The following is a 21,771-nucleotide window of genomic DNA, read 5'->3' as shown; positions in this document are numbered from 1 at the left end:
ATACCGCATGTCTCCTGTGTATTTTATTGCACTTAGTAGAATGAAAGTAAACAATCAAAAAAGGCTTTATCCACACAAAATATGAATTGTGTCCATTTATAATTCTTTCACTCTACCTGGATTTGCAGTAACGAGGCGAGGTCAAAGCAGCGATCAGGTGAGGTCAAAGCAGTGGAAGGAAATAGATTCAGTCTTCGTTCTGATACCAGAAATATGGAAGTGTAGACCACAAGCTGTTGAAGTGAGAGCATACAGCTAAAGCTCTCTTTTCCTTCCTTCCTACTCAGGGTCTCTCTCAGGAAACTATTGGTTCTTCACTTTCGATTTTGTGGTTTGGGCAAACCCCACTACATTTCAGCTGAGATCAGAGTAGTACATTCATGCTTGTATTTCTGAGTAGAATATATAAAAAATTTAGAACTTTGCTAAATGGCTGGACTCTGAGCAACTACAATCCCCTTTCAAAATACATGCTAATTTAATATGCACTTAGCTGCCTGACTGGAGGAACCTTGGCTGGAAAATCTTGAAACTGTAGGTGATTTATGCTGACCTGACTTCACTTGCTTGTATTGTTTCTTCAGCAAACTCTATGAAACACTGGAGTAGTTTTTTTTCAACAGATTTACATGGTTCAAAAAAATTCAAACCAGAAATCACAGAGGACTGTTATTGAAAACTGGGACACAAGCTGGATATAAATCCTTGTGCTAGCAGTCGAGAATGCACCATTGATGACTGATCTGCACGTGACTTTGAACATACCCTTGCCATCCACTAGGATTTCCCTGATAATTTTTTTTCTTTTTGGGTGGGTTAGAGGATGATTTCAGATGTTCACCATGGGAAATAGCAGCTGTTAGTGAGTGTCTTGCTTTGTATAGCGCTAGCAATTACTTCTTAGAGGTAGGAATGTTTTTTTTAATTTCTTGTGCTGCTGTGTTAGATTTGCCTGCAAGTGTGTCTTAACAGGAGTGCATTGACTTTTTAAGCTAGAGACAAAGGTGATGGTGACGTGCTGTTATTTATCCCTGGTTTCTTTTATCTCACTTTCATACAATGAGCAACCAAGGAGAACTTGGCCTGAAAGCTTTCAAAATTTTCCACACAGGTTCATTTGAGATGCAGTGGCTACTAAATTAGTTCTTTATGTGTTGGTTGGAGGAGATGGTGCATGCACTATCTTCACAGGTTGGTGCAGCAATCCATCCACTGCTTCTACTGTTTTCTCCTGTAGAGGAAGAACAATAGTGAGGAGAAGCATCAAGACTACGTTTTCTCTCCCATAGAGTTCTAGTTCTTATTTCTCTCACATTCCTCTACTGGTCTGCAGAAAGCAACGCATCTCTTGGCATTCTTGTTAAGTTGTATGAAGTGCTTGACTGGGTCCTGCAGGGGTGACTAACAGGACAATTTTTCTGCCCCATATAATTTCCTCTGTGACTTTCCAAGCACAACAGCTATTGGTCAAACTCCTGAAAAAGCATATACTAGAGAACAGGAAAGTAAACCTGTTTGAAGTACTATAATTTTAATTAAATCAGAGTTAAAACTGGAGTTTGCTAAGTGCGATCTGAGTTAATGCAGATAACACCCCAGGCTCACTGTCAGTTTGCTGAAGTTAGTGACCTTTTAGCGTGCCATTTTGAAGTGTGGGAGGCAGAAGACGGAGCCCTTGGCTCTTACACCATACATGATGTTCTTAACGGAAGGTAAATCTCATAAAATTAGTGGGTTTAGGTAATTTGGGATACTGTGAATATTTGCAGTAAGCAAGAGTTAGCAGTTCTTGGTTTACAGTGGACTTTCTTGAAATTGCATAGCTAGTTATGGTATGGGTACAGATCTTTATCTTACCCTATTAGATTTTGCAGTGCTAATTGATATCGCTGTAGATTTAAATACATAATGTTGGCAACATGCTCAGTGAAATGCCCTTGATTCTGGAATAAGTGTTACCTATTTAGGATGTCGGGGAACAAACAGTCTTTGTAATCTTCTTGGCCATGATGCAGATTTTGGGTATTTATCTCTTATATGTATTGATCCAGTACAAGGTGCTGTAGTTGTGTTAAGGGGAACATATTGTGCTAATGTGTTTGTGTGTTTGTTTTAAACTATGTATTTCTGGCCATTTTGGCTAGGTAGTGTTTTTTATGTCTAAAATTAAACAAATCAAGTACATGTGCAGTTATTTAAAAATGGAAAATTCTATAGTGCAAAAATCTTTTCTGCCTTATGCTAGAAAATGAAATGCTGTAGTATAAGTAAAACGCACTGTTTCAAAATGCATAAGTAACAAAACCCTAATTTAAAAGCATTAGATCCTTTTCCATTATGCAATACGCAGCTCAGTTTTTATATAATTAACAGAATAATGAGCTTACAGTGGAACACAATAATTACACTTTTAAACATGCATGCTTGAATAGAAAACCTCATTAATAAAACCACTTTTCTAAAAATACTAAACTATTTTACCATACCTCATGGAAAGTTCATAACAGATGTCAGTGCAGTGATTAATTTTGAAATACAGTGCTGTAGCTAAGGCTCTGTCAAATGTGTTCAGCAGTAATTACAGTGATTTGAAGGTTTGGTTTTTGCTTTGTTTTTCTTGTTTCTGTTCCCCCGCCCCAGCTCAGAACATAAACCTGAACTCTCCTTCTTGGCTGCAGTCTCCCTACTTACGATCTTCTTTCTGGTTCAAAGAAGATGCTCCCTGGTTTCAAAAATTGCTATGGCACTTGGGCTCCTGGGAGTCTACAGTTACCGGGCAGCTATTGGAAATGTCATATTTCCATGGCAACGTGACAGCAAGGATATTTCAAAGTAAGTTAATCAACAGATACGTAAATCTATTTCTAGTGAGTTGTTAACACTTTGGATATCAGGGGATGAGGTGGGAGGGGGCTGGAATCACATTTTTATGAATAAAACTATTTTGTAGGTGGCCAGCACTCAGTTTTTGTGGTGTATACATAATTTTGAGCCCCATGAAAGATCTTTCAACTGTGACAGATCAGAAACCAGTCAGATAAGGGGTCATGGAAGACAAGTAGTAAAAGAGTTGTCTTCTGGATGTAATAAACTTTCTCTCACAGTAATTTTGAATATGATTGGATACAAATGGTTTCTGATGGAGCTTCGTAATTGGGGGCCAGAGATTCACAAGATATGCAGAGATGGAAAAACCCTGCAGGAGATGATCTTAGGACATGTAGAAGATCAGATTTGCTAACGAGGCATGTTTTACAACAAATATTTTTCTATATGTATATCTAGATATATTTACATACGTTCGATCTCCTCAAGTATTGAAGATTATTCTAGTTGTATACTAGTGTTAACATTGTGTGCTAGTTCTGCTGGACGTGCAAGTAATTGTAATCTTTACTTAGTCTGCAGGATTTGGCTGTTTGAAACATGCCTGATTTCTGAGTGTGGCCTCTAGTTTTGCTTTGTGTTTGAGTAAAAACCTTGCAGAAGAATATTGTCCTTGCAATATGAAGAAAAATATTGCAGTGTGGGACAGAACATTAAATACAGCAATTGAGCTGCAAATAAAATGTGATTAGAGAACTAAGTGGAGTACTTAAATACAAAAGGCAAAGCATTTGCTGGGAACTTGTTTGTTCTATAGTCATCATATTGATCACAGTTACAACAAGAAGGATATGGGCTTTTTGTGTTATTTCACCTTAAATAGCAAACATGGTATTTTGCTTAAAGTATGTCAGACTTTTATATATCTCTGATTATAGAGTGGTTTAAAAGTTACTGTTACTTTTCAAAGCTTTAAACCCTTTAGATCCTCTCTGTAAGCTGTTTGGTGATAGCTCGTAGGGTTAGCAAATGCAGGCTCTGACCTTTGTGTTGACATGTATTCCTCACCTGGGGCAGAAAGTGTGGTGCAGGGCTCTTTCCCGATATCAGTAAGAAAGGACCAACAACAAACGTGTAACAAAATAGCTGTTCTAATAAGAGTACACAGAGGAATATAAGTAGTGGGTGCCTTCAGATGCTGGGAACCCTGCTTTCATGCAGCATCAGACAAACCCCAGATGAATCTTCCTGTGGCACACTGATCCTATACCATGATGCCTTCTATTTTGTGTAAACAAAAAAAACCCACCAACACCAAACCCAAAAAACCCCACGCAAGCAACAAAAAAAACCCCAAACCACGACCCAACCAACCAAAAAAACCCCCAAACCCACCAAACCTCTGCCCTGCCACAAAAACAAAACAACAACAACCAGAAAAACCCCAACCAACCAAAAACAAACCCATGTGTCTAACCCTGGCAGGTCAGAACATTGTTTCTGTCGTAATGGCCACCAGCACACAACACAGGCCAGCACAGGGGTTCCAGTATGGTCCCTTGCAGTGGCTATTCATGCTAACATGTGGGCCTCTCAAGCCTAAAATACAAGGCCTCTATTGAGAAGGTGTGGTTTGCCCTAGATCGCTATCTCCTCAAACACAGTATCTTTGGCAAGGCTCCCAATACAGCATGTCAAAAAAGATGGCAGGCATGTTAGTAGATTTTATGTGAGCTGATGGGTTGACATAGTGACCCTACCACATCTTTATTAGATGGCTGATGGGATAAATGGTGAAAGCCAATTTAAAATGCCACAAGGAACAAAACCAGGACTTTCTTTTAAATGTGTCTAGAGGTATCTTTAGTGTATTCATGACATGGAAAAGCTCCAGATACAGGTGCAAAGTAGAGGTAGTTTTGTGTAATATGAGAAAAAGTTGTAGGCAGCCACTGCATTTTTCATGCATAACGCTTTCTTCTGTAAGATGGGGAATCTTTGCTGTGAAATGCCCCCTCTCTGTACCCTTTACTGAAGATAAATATTTTCTCTGAATGCGAGAACTGCTGGGAGGTGGGTGAATGAGGGAGAAGAGACAATTGAAGTGTGTCCTGTCTTCTATGGCTTTCACTAAGATAACCTCTAAATTAAAAAATGCAAGGAAGTAATTTGGCTTTCCATTTTCATCAAAGTTCTTTTAAAAAGTGGTAGTTTGTGCAGTGAAAAAGATGAGTATATACCATGCTGACACAAACAAAATAATAGTAGTCCATTTTCTGAGAAACTGGTTTTTTAGTTTGAATTTCCATCAACCAGTTAATTTCAGTTTTCACTTAACTTATTTAATAGTGACAAATACCCAAAGCTATTTCCTGAAGTTTTACCTCTAAGTTTCATGAATCTATTTGAATAATTTGAATATTTTATGGTAATAATTACATCAGAATTACCAGAGATACTGAAATAGGGTATGGAGTTTCTGCATTAGCCAGAAACATGGGAACACTAAACTTTACTGGGTTGGTGGTTGTTGTGTTGTGTTTTGTTTCCCGCTCCCTAAAGGAAAAGGCCAGCGGTCCTTACCGGGAATTTACAAAAGTCAAGTCCCTTTGCATAGACCATTAGGTATGAGTTTGAACTTTTGAAAGCTAAACCACAGAACAGAACACTGTATTCATGTTTACCAAGGCCACATCACTATCGTGGTGGTTTTGCCTTTTTTCTTGGTTCTGTGGGTACAAAAAGAAAACTGAACACTGAACACTGGTACTTATTATTTCTCCTCTTGCTTTTTGATTCTCTTTCCTGTATGTGGAAAAGAAAGACTGAATTCAAGCTCATTTGTTAGTAATTGTTTGAAAAGAAAGGTGACCTTTCAAAGACAGATAAAATATATAAATTTAAAAGGAGAAATTTATTATTATCTTGACTAGTGGTGTGTTCTGTGGTCAGCTAGTTACACTAGTTACACCAAGTGTAACTGCACTTTACTATTTTTAGTATGATGGTCTAATCTTCCATATGTTATTAAGTCCACATGACTCAAGAATCCTCACTTCTGGGTGAATTATATTAACTGTAGGAGACCGTGTTCATTCAACACTCATGTATAAAGTGACTGGTAAACCCTAAGGATAGTGCATATTAAATTATGGATAAAGTGTGTAGATAATGTGTTTTTTATCTTTTCCAAGATTTAAAAAACAGATTTTAAACCACAAAATTTTTATTATGCTCATTTGGTCAATTCACTGGACTATTACTAAACTTAGCGCACACTAATGTGATCTGTGACATTTTTTGCACAGTAAACGTAAGAATATCACTGCATTCTGACTGATACCTGCTTTCACTTTCTTTGTTCCTTGGGCCTTGCACTTCTAGAATAGCAAGTCACAGTTTTTAAGATTACTGGCCCTTGTTCTTGTCAGGTTTTTGGATGAGATGCTGTTCTTTCTTCAGAAACTGACCTTAACTGGAAATGAAGAGGCCACTGAATTTGTAGGTGTAATAAACATAGCAGCAGATGCTAATTACACTTACTACTTAAAACATTCTCTTTTTTTTTTTTGTAATGGGATTGCTTAGGGATTTGAAAAATGTGTACAGTTACAAGGACAAAATATGCTGGTATAAACAAGCATATCTATATATCTGTGCAGCTGTGTAAGGTGAGAAAATGTCTGAAGTATGCAGAAATTTCAGACTGAAATAAGGAACTTAAAATACTGTCACTGTCGTTTTGGTTGGCAAAACCGAAATGTATGTTTGTGTGAATGAGTTGAGAAAAATCACGGAACAGCTTAAAGGGAATAGTAGTTTTAAAGTAAATTTAATTCCTGAAATAAAGTTTCCATATCACTCTGGGGAGTATTTTTTGAGAAATTCATTATGCTATATAAATAGCATATTTATATTACTATATTTATGGATCTGGACCTTAAATAGTAATAACATTTATTTATGTTACATTAGTTGACATGTAATTTTATTTTTGTGTTTTAGATTAGTTTTTAGCACAATCTGTTTTCTTTGGTAACGTTGATTTGGAGGTGCTGTAATTTAAGTATGAACCATTTTTAGAAGTTTTTTTTATTTGAGAAAGCGCTCTCATGAAATTGGCCCTGTACTAGCCTTAAAATTTAACCTGTTTGGAAGAACTACATTGGTCTTGCATCCCTCTAGAAAGACTTTTTGACCTGTGAAATAGATATTAGTAAGTAGCTCATATTTTTGTTTTATTTATTAATTACTATTACTTTTTTTTTAATTTCCTCTTTAGGGGGATTACTGAAGCTCGTTTTGTTTATGTCTTTGTTCTTGGCATAGTCTTCACTGGCACTAAAGATTTACTAAAGTCACAGGTTATTTCTACAGACTCCAGTGTGAAGAGTACAGGATTGTGGGAAGTGTATAGCGGATTGGTTCTACTAGCAGCCCTTCTATTTAGACCGCACAATTTACCAGTCTTGGTGTTTTGTCTGCTGATTCAGACAATGATGACAAAATATATCTGGAGACCTTTGAAATCAGATGCAGCACAGATTACTATCATGCACTACTGGTTTGGCCAAGCTTTCTTCTATTTTCAGGTAAGCTGAATACTTTCCTTGCTACAGGGTTGGCCTGGGGAATAGTTTTTGAAAGAAATATTGTCCATTGTGAGTAAAATGCCAACTAAATCTCAGAGAGGAATAGTTTACTGACTTCTCAGAAGGGTTTATTTTCTTAACTGTATTATTAATGTTTTGTTTTCAGAATCAGGGAAAGATGCATACCTTGATAACTTATCCTCAATCTAGATTTCTGAAAGTGTCCAAATATTGGATACCTCTACTAGGGGTGATTTTTGGTTGTTAGGGGGCCTCCTAAGTACTGTTCTGGTGATAACAAATTTAAAAATTTCAGACGAGTTGGTTAATACAAATAAGACAGCCAGCTTTTTGTCCCTGATTCTTGAGGTTTACAAAACCTTTAGCAGCATCACAGTAGGTCTACAGTAGTTTAAGACTGAAGGGAAGTTCTGTGACAAGTTAATGTCTCCTATGAGAATCAGAACTAATCGCCATTCTTATTGTATCGAATGGTATCTTCTTTTCTGATGAGCCTTACTAATTTCAAAACTCTCCTCAGCGTTGAAGCTGGAGAGGTTCTTTCTACTTTTAATAATGTTGGAAACTTAGTGTAGCAGACTGTCTTAAGAGGGCATTTATTAAGTTGGGAATCAGGTTAGTTCTGATTTAGGAGAGGCTTTCTGCTGCAAAATTTCAAGGTGAGATCTGCTTTGGCTTTACTTTTGAGGATGGCTGAGGATGTTAAAACTGTGGTCAAGCTTAGGATTCTTCCTATGGTTAGTACTGACTGAGGATTGGCTTAACTTTGCTCTGAGAGTACATGTCAGGATAGGGAATTGCTGATGGGGATAAGATTGTCATGATTCATCCCTTCCTAGCCAGTTTTCCTGCTCAGAGGACATAACATTTCTTGGTTGAATGGCTTTTGCATGTCTTGAATGTTACCGTTCAGGCAATCAGCTCTGATTACGGCCTTCTGAGAGCAGGCCTTAGGGGAGTTGGTAAGAGGCTGAAGCCAGGCACTTTCAGTACTGAGGTACCAAGCAAAAGCAGCTGCCAGAAATTTAATGGTGGGTAGGCTGGCAAGAAAATCCTAGTTATGGAAAAAGGACTAATAAAGAATGGTTTGAATGTTTTCATAAAGCACCCATATTCAGTGACAACGAATTCTTAGTACAGTTGGCTGAGAATTTCACAGAACCACCAAATCACAGAAGAGTTGAGGCTGGAAGGCACCTCTGGAGATCATTCATTCCAACCTCCCCCTGTCCAATGGCAGGTCAACTAGATCAGGTTGGTCTGGACCATGTCCAGTCTGATCTTAAATACCTGCAAGACTCTGCAACCTCTCTGGGCAGGTGGCCTCAGTGCTTGACCACCCCAGCCAGTAAAAAAAAAAAGCTTTTTCTGATGTTTAAGAACATCTTGTATTTCATTTTGTGTGTGCATTGCTTTGCATCTTTTCACTAGTCACTACTGAATGACTGAGAAAGTCAGAGTCTGACTGTCTTCTTTACCCCCCCTCATCAGGTATTTATACACATTGTGATCCCTGCTGAGCTTTCTGGTCTTGAGAGTAAACAGACCCGGCTCCTTCAGATAGATGTTTGTATGACAGATGCTTTGATCTCATTATCACCTCTATGGTGCTTCAGCAGACTTTCTCCAGTACATCCATGTCTGTCTTGTGCTGAGGAGCCCAGGACTGGACCCAGGAGCCTAGATGTGATCTCACCACGCTTAGTGGAGGGAATGGAGCATCTCCCTCAACCAACTAGAGATGCTTCCCATCATGCAGTCCCAGGTGCTGTTGCTGTTTGCACAAAAGACAAATGGCTGGCTGATAGACAACATGGTGTCCACCAAGATCCCCATGACCATCTCTGTCAGACTGCTTTCCATATGGTTAGCCCCCAGGCTGACCGAGGTCATGGTTTTATTCCTCCCCAGGTGATGGATTTCACACCTGGGGAGGATACTGTTAAACAGCCTCAGTCCCAGTGTCAAGCCCTGGCATTGATCACTAGTTACTGGCCTCCAGGTTGACTTTGTGCTGCTGATTGCAACCCTGTGAGACCAGCAGCTGAGCCACTTTTCAGTTCACCTCACTGTCCGCTTTGCTAGCCTGGGCTGCATCAGTTTGCCGGTGAAGATGTTATGAGAGGTAGTGTTAAAAGCTTCCTTGTGAGGTGAAGTGCATGAGGTACATGTAGCCCATGTATGTTCAGGCCAGTACGGTATGATGGAACAGAAAATGAGGGCTTTCTGAAATAATTTGCTGTGAAAGTATCATGAGGCAGGTTAAAATTGGTGTCTTCTCTAATCTGGGTGCTGCAAAAAATTGGGGAATAACTTTTCTGGAAGAACTTCCATGAACTTTGGAGAATGTGTTTACCTGCTTCAGAAATAAGCTATCAGAGGCTATAAAGAGCATGATACCTTTTTCCATTTATTTACGCTATGCTAAACTTTTTTTTCTATACCAATAAAAATATAGTTATTCAAGACCAGTAAAAGGTAACAGTTATATCTGATAGCATGTGTCAGGTTTTTTTAGTGGTTTTATACTGGTGCCTGTGGGAAGATAGAAATATGTTTTAAGTTTTTTTCTTTTTCTTCTTAATGACTAATTTTTTGGACTTTCAACCATCCTTGCAATTTTTACAAGACTGGAAGAAGTGATTTCCATTTTAATTGGCTGCATATTGTGTCGTTGGATATCCTGCATTTTCAGGGCATCCACCCACACCCCATCACACCCTGCTGGCAATTTTGACATTTGTTCTCGATGTGTTTCCTTTGGAAGTAATAACTTCCAGCATGATACAGATTTCAGCAAACTTCACGATATTGTAAAATTAGCTCTGACAAGGGAGCCTCTTGCACATAGGCATGCTGCTGAATCACAGCATCCAAAGCTCAGAAAGGAGAAATTCTCCATCTCTTTGTTGTGAGCTGGATTGCTTGGTTGGTCTTTGTGCATCTCCTGTCACTCTAAAATCTGGAGAATGAAGGGTGATAATTACTTATCAGAACTTCTGGTAGAAGCAGACCAAAGCTTTTTTCCCTGCGTGTTGTTTCCCATGCTGGTTTATTATTAAGTCCGAGATACGAAACAGAGGAGATCCAGATAAGGAGCTGCGTTTTTATGTCCCATCACATGTCTGTAAACTCCAGAGATTCTTCTGAATTTAGCAACAGCTTAGCAAAAATTCTGACAAATTCTTACTCTCTTTAGCACAGGGCTGTTTAAAAAATGTATCAATTTCTGAAGAACTGGCCAACAGTCTTTTGCAGAATTTTTTTGGCTGTCTACTTGCAAAACCAAGGTGCGTGCCTATTGAGCATGCCCAAGACAGAATAAAATGATGAATGTATTATAATAGAACAGGATGGATTTTAGAAATTGGTTGTGGCCTATTTCTCTATTTTCTCTAGTTTTCTCTATTTATTTCTCTATTTTTCTATTTTTCGAAACATCCTAGAGATGTTTCAAAAATGAAGAAATCAATTCTGCTAAGGGAAAAAGTGCTTTTAAGAGTCAAGACAGATGGAATTTTCCTCTACCCCCCACTCCTTAGAGAACAAGTTTTCAGTTGTCTTTTAAAAATGCTGTAAGTACATTTACATTAGATGCCCTTCCTAGAACAGAGATTAAGAGTTTGACCAAAATACCACTCTTCAGATGTTAGCTTTGTTCATTTGTTCTCTGATGAAAAAACTGCAGGTAGGGAAAGGAATGAATTGAGTCGTACAATGCCAAAAGCAGGTGGTTTTTTTTCCCTTCACAATTGAAATCAATTATCTGATGTGCAAAATAGTAGTGTAGAAAAGTAGAATGGTCAAGCTGATAGCTCATAAAATTACTGATGCTACAGAGGTCCCTCAAAATCTAGTTAATGTTCTCTCTTCAATCGGTAGATTTCTCCCATTGTGTTCTGAGAATAGGTTTTCCTGTCTGGGACTCTAGATCCAAAAATGGAAGAAACTTCTTCCAGATATTATGTTTAATTTCATATGCTTTGTATGCAGGTTTGCTCAGTATGCAGCATTCTGATCTGCATCACCAGGGAAAATAAAAAACCTGACAACCTACAAAACCCACTTCTTCATTAATTATTTTTCTTGGATATATTTAACTTCTTCCTTTCCTTTCCTTTGCATTCAGACTCTAGAGTACAAGTGACTTGTTGCAAGGGAAGAACTGCTGTTTGTGTAGCTTAAAATCAGGATTGAAGTGTTTTCTTGATTTATTAGTCGCACATAATTAACTGGCAATCATGTATTAATGGCACTTAATGAGCTGGCAGTCACTGGACTGTAGATGCAGGATCCATACTAGATACACAACAGGTGAACACTCACCAATTTCTATACCATTTTGTATACCTAATTTGAATAAGATCTAGGCTCCACCCCTGCACCAGGATCCTTCTTCCAAACACACAGAGGTAACCCCCACTTTAAGGTGTGTTACAGACAGTCTTTTCTCATGGCAATGCAAGTTCTCCTGTTCCCTCACACGTCTTGTGACAGATGCAGGCACCCAAGCTTTAGGTGTTTGTATATCCCAAGGGTACCATAGACGAGTGACCTCAGGAGAAGCCATAGGTTATGTTAGGTGGTTATGTAAACTTCCCAGATCTTCCTTATCTGAGCGATGGAAGGTGGAACTCTGAAAGTACACATACTTTTCATGATGTAGCTTTCTGGTATAGTAACAGATTTCAATTGTTTGAATAAACCACTTAATCTTTTTCCTTTACCTTGTGGGAAGAACAGGAAGGTCTTTGCTTGGTGACAGCTTTCAGATCCCCTCCTTACTTCTATGCCTTCCAGTGAAGATACACCATTCTTACTGAGTAAATTGCAAGTGTCCCAGTTATAGTAACTACCTGTCTCAGCCATGACCATCAACAGAGATGTCTTACATTTTGACTGACTTAGGAAAGGGTTGTATTTCAGACAGAGTATGTATCATTTGTTCTCAAATACTGAATAAACATTAGGGAAGTGCAGCTGGGCTGTTTCTGCTGGAGGAGTCCATCAAATTCTCAACTTCAGTATTGACCTCTGTTTAGCCTGCCTTGGTACCAGCTAGTCATTCATTTACTACATCTGGAGCGAGCAATATCTGTGCTTGCATGCTAGGGGAGAGATGTGAAGGAAGGACAACTGTATTATTAGGTGTGATGTGCACTGCTGGCATAGATTAAAATGTCTTCCCTGACTTCCTTTCCTCAAGGTTTGCGGTTACTAGAGCTACCACTATTAAACTGGCTGGGTTCAGAGAAGTGCTAGGTTTTTAATTTCCTGACAGGCATAAAGATCTAATGTAGCATACAAAATTGATAGCAGGTTTATGGTTGAAATACAGCAGTTGAAAAACACTGAAATTTGTTGTTGATGTAGATCAGATTGGATACTAAATTTAAACTGTGCTAGCTAAATGAGGCAGGAGAAGAGAAATATAAACTAAATATAAAACCCTTCCATCTGGAAATAGGAGAGAGATTTGGAGAACTACTTTTTGCACATGTCGTGCTATGATTATCAGGAGAATGAGACTTCTTGCCCATGTTGCTGAGCCTTTAATTAAATCTTGGTAGGGAAGAGGGTACATAATGACAAAAGCAGTAACTCTGTCTCACTAAGTGTGGAATGTAAATGATAGCCTTTTGAATATGATAGTAAAAATAGCCTTGTTCTGGGTAGCATATTTAATGAATGGGGTGGGGTTCTTTCAAAAAATATTGTAGAGTCCTTAAAGACTTCATGGAGGTATAGCTGTGAAAATCCTAAATGAACAGAGTAAGCAAGGTTCATAGGAACTGATACTGTTTTTCATTAATCAGTTGGTATAGTTTATGAAAGTGAGGGAAAAAAATGAAGTGCCTGAGTGTGGAAGCTAATATTTTGGTATTAAGTAGAAGTAGAAAAAAAACCACCAACAAATTAAGTATAGTTGAAAACAAATGTCTTGAGCTTATACTTCATTTTGCATTCTACACTTTTTCTGTGCTGGGGCTCTTGGTGCATCTCCTATCTAGGAATTCAGTTTAGCAGAGTTTGAGGTCATCTCCTTCACTGAGAGGAGCTGTTGGGAGAAAAGGTAGAAGGAGATGCTTAACTGCCTGTGCTGTGTCACAGCTGTGTAAGCAGGTGTGCCTGCGCCTGTTTCATACCTTCTTGATCCTGATCTGGACACGGACCTGCTGGCTGGGTTTCCTGGCCTAATCTTGGGCCTGCTTTGTCACTACAGTCTTGCTGTGTGATCCCTGGACTGTGTCTGGCACTGATCACTGTCTCCGGATCCAGTCCTGACCTGGATAAGCCATGGAGCATTCCCAGTCCTCCTGACTTACTGCTCTCACCTGCCTTGTTTTCACACTCATTTCCCAGCTGACCTTCCCTTGCGAACCATCTGGTCCTCGCTGCATTCTGATGATGTGAACCTAGAAGGGAAATTTATTAAACAGTTGTAACTTACATGGGATGACTACACATTAACTTGTTTTTCCAGCCCTTTAGCAGGATTTTTGTGAATAGTAAGCAGTGGAAAAGGTCGCTAACACAGGTTGTGCAGTATTCATGCTTGGAGGTTTTCAGAGCTTGGCTAGATAAAGTGCTGTGTTATTTATGTGGAGCTGGGTAAAACCACTTTGGTTTTTAGTCTTGTTTTAGTAGTAAGGATCTTTGCTTTATTTATTGCTTTGTGTAAATTGATGAAGAGAAACAAAGTTAGAATACTCCAGTATTGTCAAACAGATATGAAATTAATACATTTAGTCAGATCGTTACTTATTTGTCAGGATATTATTGCAAGCTTGAGAACCTCCTGATGAATTTTTCAACAAGCTTGGATGATTGATTGTTTTCTCCTAAACCTTGAGTTGTCCACATCTCATAACTCATCAGTCACTTCTCAGAAGTGCTACTTGCCCTTCAGCTGTGCTGAAAATAAAAATAAATATCTCGGTTATTTCGCTTAACTATAGCAGCTCCTAAAAAGTTTGTTGCTGTAAATATGTTGCAAAATATTTTAGTTACCTTGGATGAAAGCTCATAAATAAACAAAAATTCCATGTAGGTATTTATTAGTCTTGTGGGTTTTTTTCCCACTCTTTGAGCAGTATATCTGCAGAAAAGGAGGAAGAAAATACAGTCTCAAAACCTTTAGGACTTGTTTATATTTTCTGGTGGTTTTTTTATCATGGGAGGAGAACAGTATAGGTTTGTATATTTTCAGAATCATTTATATCAAATTCATCTTGCCTTTAGGTAGAGGGATGGACTGAGTGACATTTTAAAGTGGCTTATAGCTTTCTATTGTTATGATTTCAGAGCATTGCAGGATGTTGGAGAAGACCTCAGAAGGCCCACGGTTCAACACTCTTCTCTGAGCAGTGTCAGCTGTGAGGCCAGACAAGCTTGCTGAGGGTCTTGAAACCTCCAAGGGTGGAGACAGCAGAAGCTTTCTGGCCAACATTTTCCAATGACTTAATTTTTTCACCTTAAATTATTTGCGTCAAATAATTAAAATAAATTCCTCATTCTATGTTTGTTTATAGAATTCCAGTTACTAGAAAGGCATAAAATTACGTGAAGGGCTCAGTGGAAATGCAGGAGCAGTCTATTGTGCTAAGTCAGTTGTTAGACAAGCCAGAAGCATGCCAGTTTTGTCTTGCACCTTTGTGCTTCTCAGTACAGTGACTCTCATTGAGATACTGCAGGTAATAGCTCACATTCAGCGAGTGATGTGGTATCTGAAGTTTTCAGAAAAATCATTGCAGCTGTGAAGAGGGTTTTAGATTGTTTTCGTTACTGTCTATGGAGGGATTCTCCTCTGTAACTGTCGTAAATATGCTAGTTAGCTTCTCTAGCCAGTGCTCTTACACTTGTGCTTCATTGATCTAGATCATGACAGATTATTGTGGAACGCTTTTATGCAATAGTGCATTGTCTCCTGTCGGTTTTTGCCCTTACCACAATAAGCTATTGCACTGTTTGAAATACTTGAGTAATACTTTAAAAAAATAACTGACAATTCAGAGTGATTTAATGTATTGTATGGAGTATTAGAAGTTATAAGCTATGAAAATTCAGTTCAAATATATGAATTAGTCTTGGAGAAGGATATCTAATGTGAAGAAAAATTGCTGCTTACTGCTCAGCAGGGCCCTTGCAACAGTAGCTGTGGAGCCATCTTGAGGCTCAGCAGATTCCTGGTGAGAGTGGGGTGTTTGGACACTTAACATCCAGTGCGGTTGGAGTTCTAAGTGTGTAGATCCAAGCGTGTGCATCCTTGCTCTCATTGTTCTACAGCTACATCACCGTAAACAAATTCAAAGGTAGCTGGAGTGAGCTCTGTGTGAAAGGAACCACAGGGAGTTGTGGAGAAGGTAGAAAACACTGTTCCTCCCTCCAGGTTCCTTCTGCCCTCACTACCTTCCAGCAGAGAGTATATCTTTTTACCCTGTTGTGCAGGACCAGTGACATGCACTCCCAGGTGCTGCATTTATTCTTGCCCCTTCTCACATGCAGTGGGATGGGGAGCTGCCCCAAGGTGCCAAAGATCAACTATGTGTGTGTGCAGGTGGAGCAAACAGTGCGAAGGAGACCTCTCAGCTCTTCATGAGATGGTCAGGATTGCCTGATGTCTCAGTTTTTCTACTTTGCATGCTTCACAGAGAGGAGAAGGAGGGGAGAGAAAATAAGTAATGTGGTGGGGAAAAGACCTATTGCTGTGGACAGGGACTGGGGAAAAAGAGAGCAGATTCTCTCTTACCTGTCCCTGCCAAGCTTTTGCTTGTTGAGGAGCTGCACCCTACCCTGTTCTCAAAGTGCTGCACCTGACATTTCTGCTCTTGCCATGTCCTCAGTCTGTACCCCTTAAACCTGAGGAGAAGCCTTCTTCTACAGCTTTCTTTTCCAGTTTCATTTTACATGTTCTGGGGCACAGATAAGCTTTTTCTTTAGCTGCTCATCATTAGTTATTCTTTTCTCTGCTCCTGTCATTGCCGAACATTACGCTAAATGCATAGCAATAATTTATTACACTGGTGCAGCGTAACAAAAATTTACTACAGTGGTGCATGGTGAAGGTCAAAATGAGGAAGACTGACAGTCATAAGTCAAGATTTTTCTGCTGTATGATGCCTTGGTAAAATCCATACCTTACTGCTCTCTTACAGCTTCAGGCTCCCTGTACATTCTGGGGATGTCTTCATAGTAGGATCTGGGGGGACAGTGACTACTGATGGTGAGCTCTGAATGGTTCTGTCAAGATGAATGGCTTTTTTTCCATTAGGTTTTAGAGTTGTTTCAGGAACAGGCTTTTTGCTGTCCCTATTGCTTAGTTACTTATATACCTGAAAATGCTACCTATTTTTCATGCTGGTGGGTTGACCCTGCCTGGATGCCAGGTGCCCACTAAAGCTGCTCTATCACTCCCCATCCTCAGCTGCACAGGGGAGAGAAAATCTAATAAAAGGCTCGTGGGTTGAGATAAAGACAGGGAGAGGTCATTCAGCAGTTATTGTTACAGGCAAAACAGGCTCACCTTGGAGAAAATGAATGTATTACCAACCAAACCAGAGTAGGATAATGAGAAATAAAAACTAAATCTTAAAATGCTTTTCCCCCACCCATCCCTTCTTACTAGGCTTAAATTTACTCCTGATGTTTTCTGCTTCCTCCCCTCTCCCAGTGGTGCAGGGGGATGAGGAATGAGGGCTGTGCTTAGTTCATCACATGTTGTCTCTGGTGCTCCTTCCTCCTCAGAGGAAGGACTCCTCACACTCTTCCCCTGCTCCAGTGTGTGATCTCTCCCACGGGAGACAGTACTTCAGGGACCTCCATGAACTTCTCCAGCGTGAGCCCCTCCCACATGCTGCAGTTCTTCACGAACTGCTGCAGTGTGCGTCCCTCCCATGGGACGCAGTGCTTCAGGAACAGGCTGCTCCAGTGTGGGTCGCCCACAGGGTAACAAGTCCTGCCAGAAAACCTGCTCCAGTGTGGGCTCATCTCCATGGGTCCACAGGTCCTGCCAGGAGCCTGCTCCAGTGTGGGCTTTCCATGGAGTCACAGCCTCCTTTGGGCATCCACCTGCTCCAGCATGGGGTCCTCCGCAGGCTGCAGGTAGATAACTCCTCCACCATGGACCTTAGTGAGCTGCTGGGGGACAGCCTGCCGCACCATGGTCTTTACCATGGGCTGCAGGGGAATCTTTGGTCCGGTGCCTGGAGCACCTCCTCCCCTTCCTTCTTCACTGACCTTGGTGTCAGCAGGCTGTTCTTTCACATATTCTCACTCCTTTCTCTGGCTGCAGTTGCTGTTGCGTGGGTTCTACCCCCCGCCCCACTTTCTTAGATATATGATCACAAAGGCACTACCACCTTCACCTATGGGCTCAGCCTTGGCCAGCAGCAGGTCCGTCTTGGAGCCAGCTGGCATTGGCTCTATCAGACATAGGGGAAGCTTCTAGCACCTTCTCACAGAAGACACCCTTGTAGCCTCCCCGCTACCAAAACCTTGCCACATAAAACCAATACACCCTGCGTGCTCGGGATTTTGTGGGCAACCCAGACATGTGTATTTGATGATGGCACTTCCTCACTGGGGTAGCTTATGGTTCAATAAGACTGCGGTCACTGAGGTGAGAGGAGATGAGCTCAGAAGGAAAGGGGGAGGCACCACTCCTCATGCTTTGCTGGGACTGGGTCTGAGGCTATCAGTGGTGACAGCCCTTGCATTTGGGTTCTTCTGGGGTTATGTATCTGGGAAAGGGGTGTTTGATTGCTGTTAGAATACCAGTGCTGTAGAAACAGATCAGTTTCTGCAGATACGGTAAGAACATCTGAGAGCTTTCACAGTAGTCTGAGGAAACCTATCTGTGACCTGCTAAGCTAAGAAATATTCTGCTTTAATGACAGGGTGTGTTTGCTGCTTTAGGTATTTGAGTAAAGTTAAATACTTGGGCATTTTCAATGGAAAATACTTCCTTCAATTTTATATTATCCCTTGTTATTTAGAGGTCTTAGTCACTGAAAACTAGGTAAAACATACAAGTCTTGGACAGATCTTGACACTGTCATTACTGTATGTTCCTTATATTTTTTTTCTTCTAGGTTTAAAATGCATTTTATTAATTATTCAGGCTATCTAGGCTGACTTTCGGTCTGTTTCAATACAATGTATTGTGTTATAAAGACTTAGGAAGCAGAAATCTCTCTGAATTTGTCTGTCTTAATCCAGTTACATACAGCAACTTGTGTCGTGGGGCAGGCAGGTGGGTGGTGTAGTGTTCCACTACAGCTCTAAAGTAGAGCCCTGTTGTCTCTAAGGGCAAGAAATGTTTATTTCCTGATGTAATTTTAGGCAACAGGCCTAAAATCTTGGGTTCGAACCACATGTGATGAAAAATGCATTTTTTCCATTACTGTGACTGAAATCGGCATGGGTAGCTGCTTGCTTTAAACTCTTTTTTTAAAAAACGTAATTTATTAAACAGGCATGTTAATTTGCAGACAAAGTAAGACAAGCAAAAGATCATGCTGCTTATGCCTTCATTAGTCTCCAAATCCTAAATAGAAGCTCTTGTTTGGTAAACTGCTTTATTGAAATTATGACATAAAGAATATCGCTATACTGTGAAGAGACTTAAAGAGTAAGTCTTTAACTGATGCAATAATTATATTATTCTAATGTATTCTAAATGTTTCTCTGGAGATATTTGGATCTTTACTTTTCTGTTCCTGTTTTCAGGGAAATTCAAATGGCATTGCTACTGTGGATGTTTCAGCAGGTTTTGTGGGACTAGAAAGCTATGTGGAGATACCAGCTATCTTCCTTACAGCGTTTGCAACATATGCAGGACCTTTACTTTGGGCCATTCATCTGCTGTGCTACTTGAGTTCTGAAGTTAGCAGGTAATTATGTTTTGGACTAAAGAATTGTTCCTCAACGTACTGCAGATAGAAACACCATCCACATAGTGTATACCTTTCCAAACAAATAGTTTTGTTCATATTGTTTTTTTCCTTGGAAATTAGTTTTCTATTAAGAAAATGCATGTTTGTTTTTTGGTATGAGTTTGTATCACCTCACTCTTCCAGTTTCATTTTTGCTGCAGAAGTTTTGCACTGGGAACATATCTGTATGTTTTACTAATTTTGTTTCTTAATGAGTTCTCAGTTTGCAGTGCTAAATTACTTAAAATTTTATTACATTTTGTTTTAACAGCATGTGCTGCCTAAAAACATTCTTCTTGGAACCTATTAAGTAGGAAACCTGAGAAGGGCTTTTTAAAGTAATAGAATAGAATTAAAACTTAACTAACGTGCTATTCTTTGAATGTCTGTCCTTGTTTCCATAGTGACATACAACGCTGTATAAATAAAAACAGATTTATTTTATTGTATGTTACTGGTTATTGCAGTCATCTGTAGCTAAAATATTTGTACTTTTGGGTGTCTTGGGTAGCAGACGGGTTAATGTAAAATGAATTAGTCATTTGGAATTATTGCATTTTAAGAAGAAATAGTTGGAAAATGTGTATGTAATTTAGAGTGTAAAATCCAGTTGATCTCTCTAAGTTGCATTTAACTAATCCAGGGCGTTCAAACTGAGAAGTGCAGTATGTTAAAAAAAAGAGAGGAGCTGTAAATTTCATATTGTGTAATACCAATGCACAAATGCAAAAACTTGATATATTTTCACAGAAATAACACTTGATGTTACAAAATTCTTACTGTCCCAAAGTCTTTTCTCTGTTATCTATGGAATTTAAATGTACACTTTTTTTAAAAAATGGGGAACAAAGTGTTGCAGCAGGCTCAGCAGGTGGGATTTTAGACAGAATTTAGTTTATCACAAGTCTTTGCCGTATGCATTGTCATCCTCTGTAAACCTCTGACTTCCCTTTATCTACAGAGTCTCATATGGTCTCATCCTCTTGGTGCTTTTTGTCTTCTGGCTTCTCTCTTCTTTCTCTTGTTTGTTTTGGACTATACCTACACTGTGAACTTGTGTGGGCTTGTGTGTGTTCATCAAAGGTGTAAGGAGACAGGATCCCCAGCTGATCAAGCTGCATAGGCTAGTGGGGGTTTTTGAACCAGGAAGGACCTTTTTTAACAGGCTAAATTCATGCACAGCCGTTGTGTCCATTGCTCTGTATTAACAGGCACCTTTAACAGGTAGAATTATTATTGAACTTATTCACTGACTTGCCTGTCTGCCATATTACTTTCTAAAGATGTTACCTCTCTCTGCTTTATTGCAGTGGAATTACGCAGCCAGATGCTGGGCCATTGTATTGCTCTAGTAATGCACTCATTAGTGTAGATTGAGACTTACTGTAGAACATTACCTCTTAGACTGAGGCCAGCTACCTTGAAGTCATCTCTGGTCTTACATAGATTAATACTGTCTAAGTACTGGTTTTTATGTATAATGCCCTTGAAAACCAGCTTTTTCTCTGTTCATTCTGATAATTTATTTTGCTTCAGGAGTAGATGTGGAATACACCAATTGCTGATGTCTCGATTCGTATAATCACAGAAATCCCTGTCTTGAATTTTCCTTACTACCTGGTATTTTGACACCAAACTCAGTTTTAACTCTCTGTGATGCCCCTCAGTTTAGCTTTAGTTACTGCTTTGCTCCATCAATACATCTTCCCAATATCCAAGCTCTTCATGATTTCTTCATTCTTTCAGCTCTCTTTAAAAAGAGTTACCATGTACATATAAGAAGCCCTGCCTCTTGTCTTAGTAAGTATTTGACCCATGACCCTGGGTATTACTTACATTCCATTAATCTACTGTTTTTCCCAATTCCTTTATACCTCTGCCATGCTTTGTTTAAAATAGCGTTAGACAGTTTCACTGGTCACATCCATGTTCCTGTGTTGTTGGTTTTTCAGCAGTCCGACTTTCCATTCTTCATTATTATGCTGTATGTTCTTTGGAACTGGACCTTTTTGCTTGTGCTTGGAGGACTCTGAACACAGTGGAGTAAAAATGCCTCAGTGCCATTGTCTGGGGAGGGAGAGGGAAAAAACAAGAGCTCCCATAATGTTTTTAAAAAGCTGAAGTTTTAATGTTTAAACCCTAGACTGCAGACTGTGATGAACACTAACATACAATGAAGAGAAAATGATACCATATAGCATGTTTTTTGAAAGCTCTTCTAACAAAATAATAAAAAACTTTCTGTAACAAAGTCTTTGAGGATCTATACTTGTTTAGTATTGTTTCAAATAATGTGCCTCTTTAGTAGTGTTGGTTGTTCTGATGTTTTCTTGGTTGAATTTTTGCAGATTAAAAGTTCAGCTAGTAGTGTTGCCAGGTACAGTGCTGGTTTAAACTGC

At 39.5% G+C, this 21,771-nt stretch overlaps 1 protein-coding gene across 14 annotated transcripts in view; it reads left to right on the top strand.

Moving 5' to 3' along the window:
- The window catches only part of PIGG (phosphatidylinositol glycan anchor biosynthesis class G (EMM blood group)), an 88,466-nt gene that overhangs the window by 38,535 nt on the left and 28,160 nt on the right, over nucleotides 1–21,771 (top strand). For 8 of the 14 annotated variants that reach the window (XR_012658109.1, XM_075079724.1, XM_075079723.1 and 5 more), the window contains 3 exons: nucleotides 2,641–2,832; nucleotides 7,109–7,418; nucleotides 19,167–19,330. Coding sequence is in view for 7 of the 14 variants with exons in the window: in XM_075079724.1 (XP_074935825.1) it covers nucleotides 2,641–2,832; nucleotides 7,109–7,418; nucleotides 19,167–19,330 (666 nt within the window). In the remaining 7 variants the exon portion in view is untranslated. The remainder of the gene's footprint in view (nucleotides 1–2,640; nucleotides 2,833–7,108; nucleotides 7,419–19,166; nucleotides 19,331–21,771) is intronic. The other 6 variants (XR_012658106.1, XR_012658104.1, XR_012658110.1 and 3 more) reach the window with 2 other exon arrangements.

Source organism: Phalacrocorax aristotelis, chromosome Z (genome assembly GCF_949628215.1).
Source record: "Phalacrocorax aristotelis chromosome Z, bGulAri2.1, whole genome shotgun sequence".
Taxonomy (NCBI): domain Eukaryota; kingdom Metazoa; phylum Chordata; class Aves; order Suliformes; family Phalacrocoracidae; genus Phalacrocorax; species Phalacrocorax aristotelis.
The sequence above is the reverse complement of the archived record's forward strand: the minus strand, read 5'-3'. Positions and strand labels throughout refer to the sequence as shown.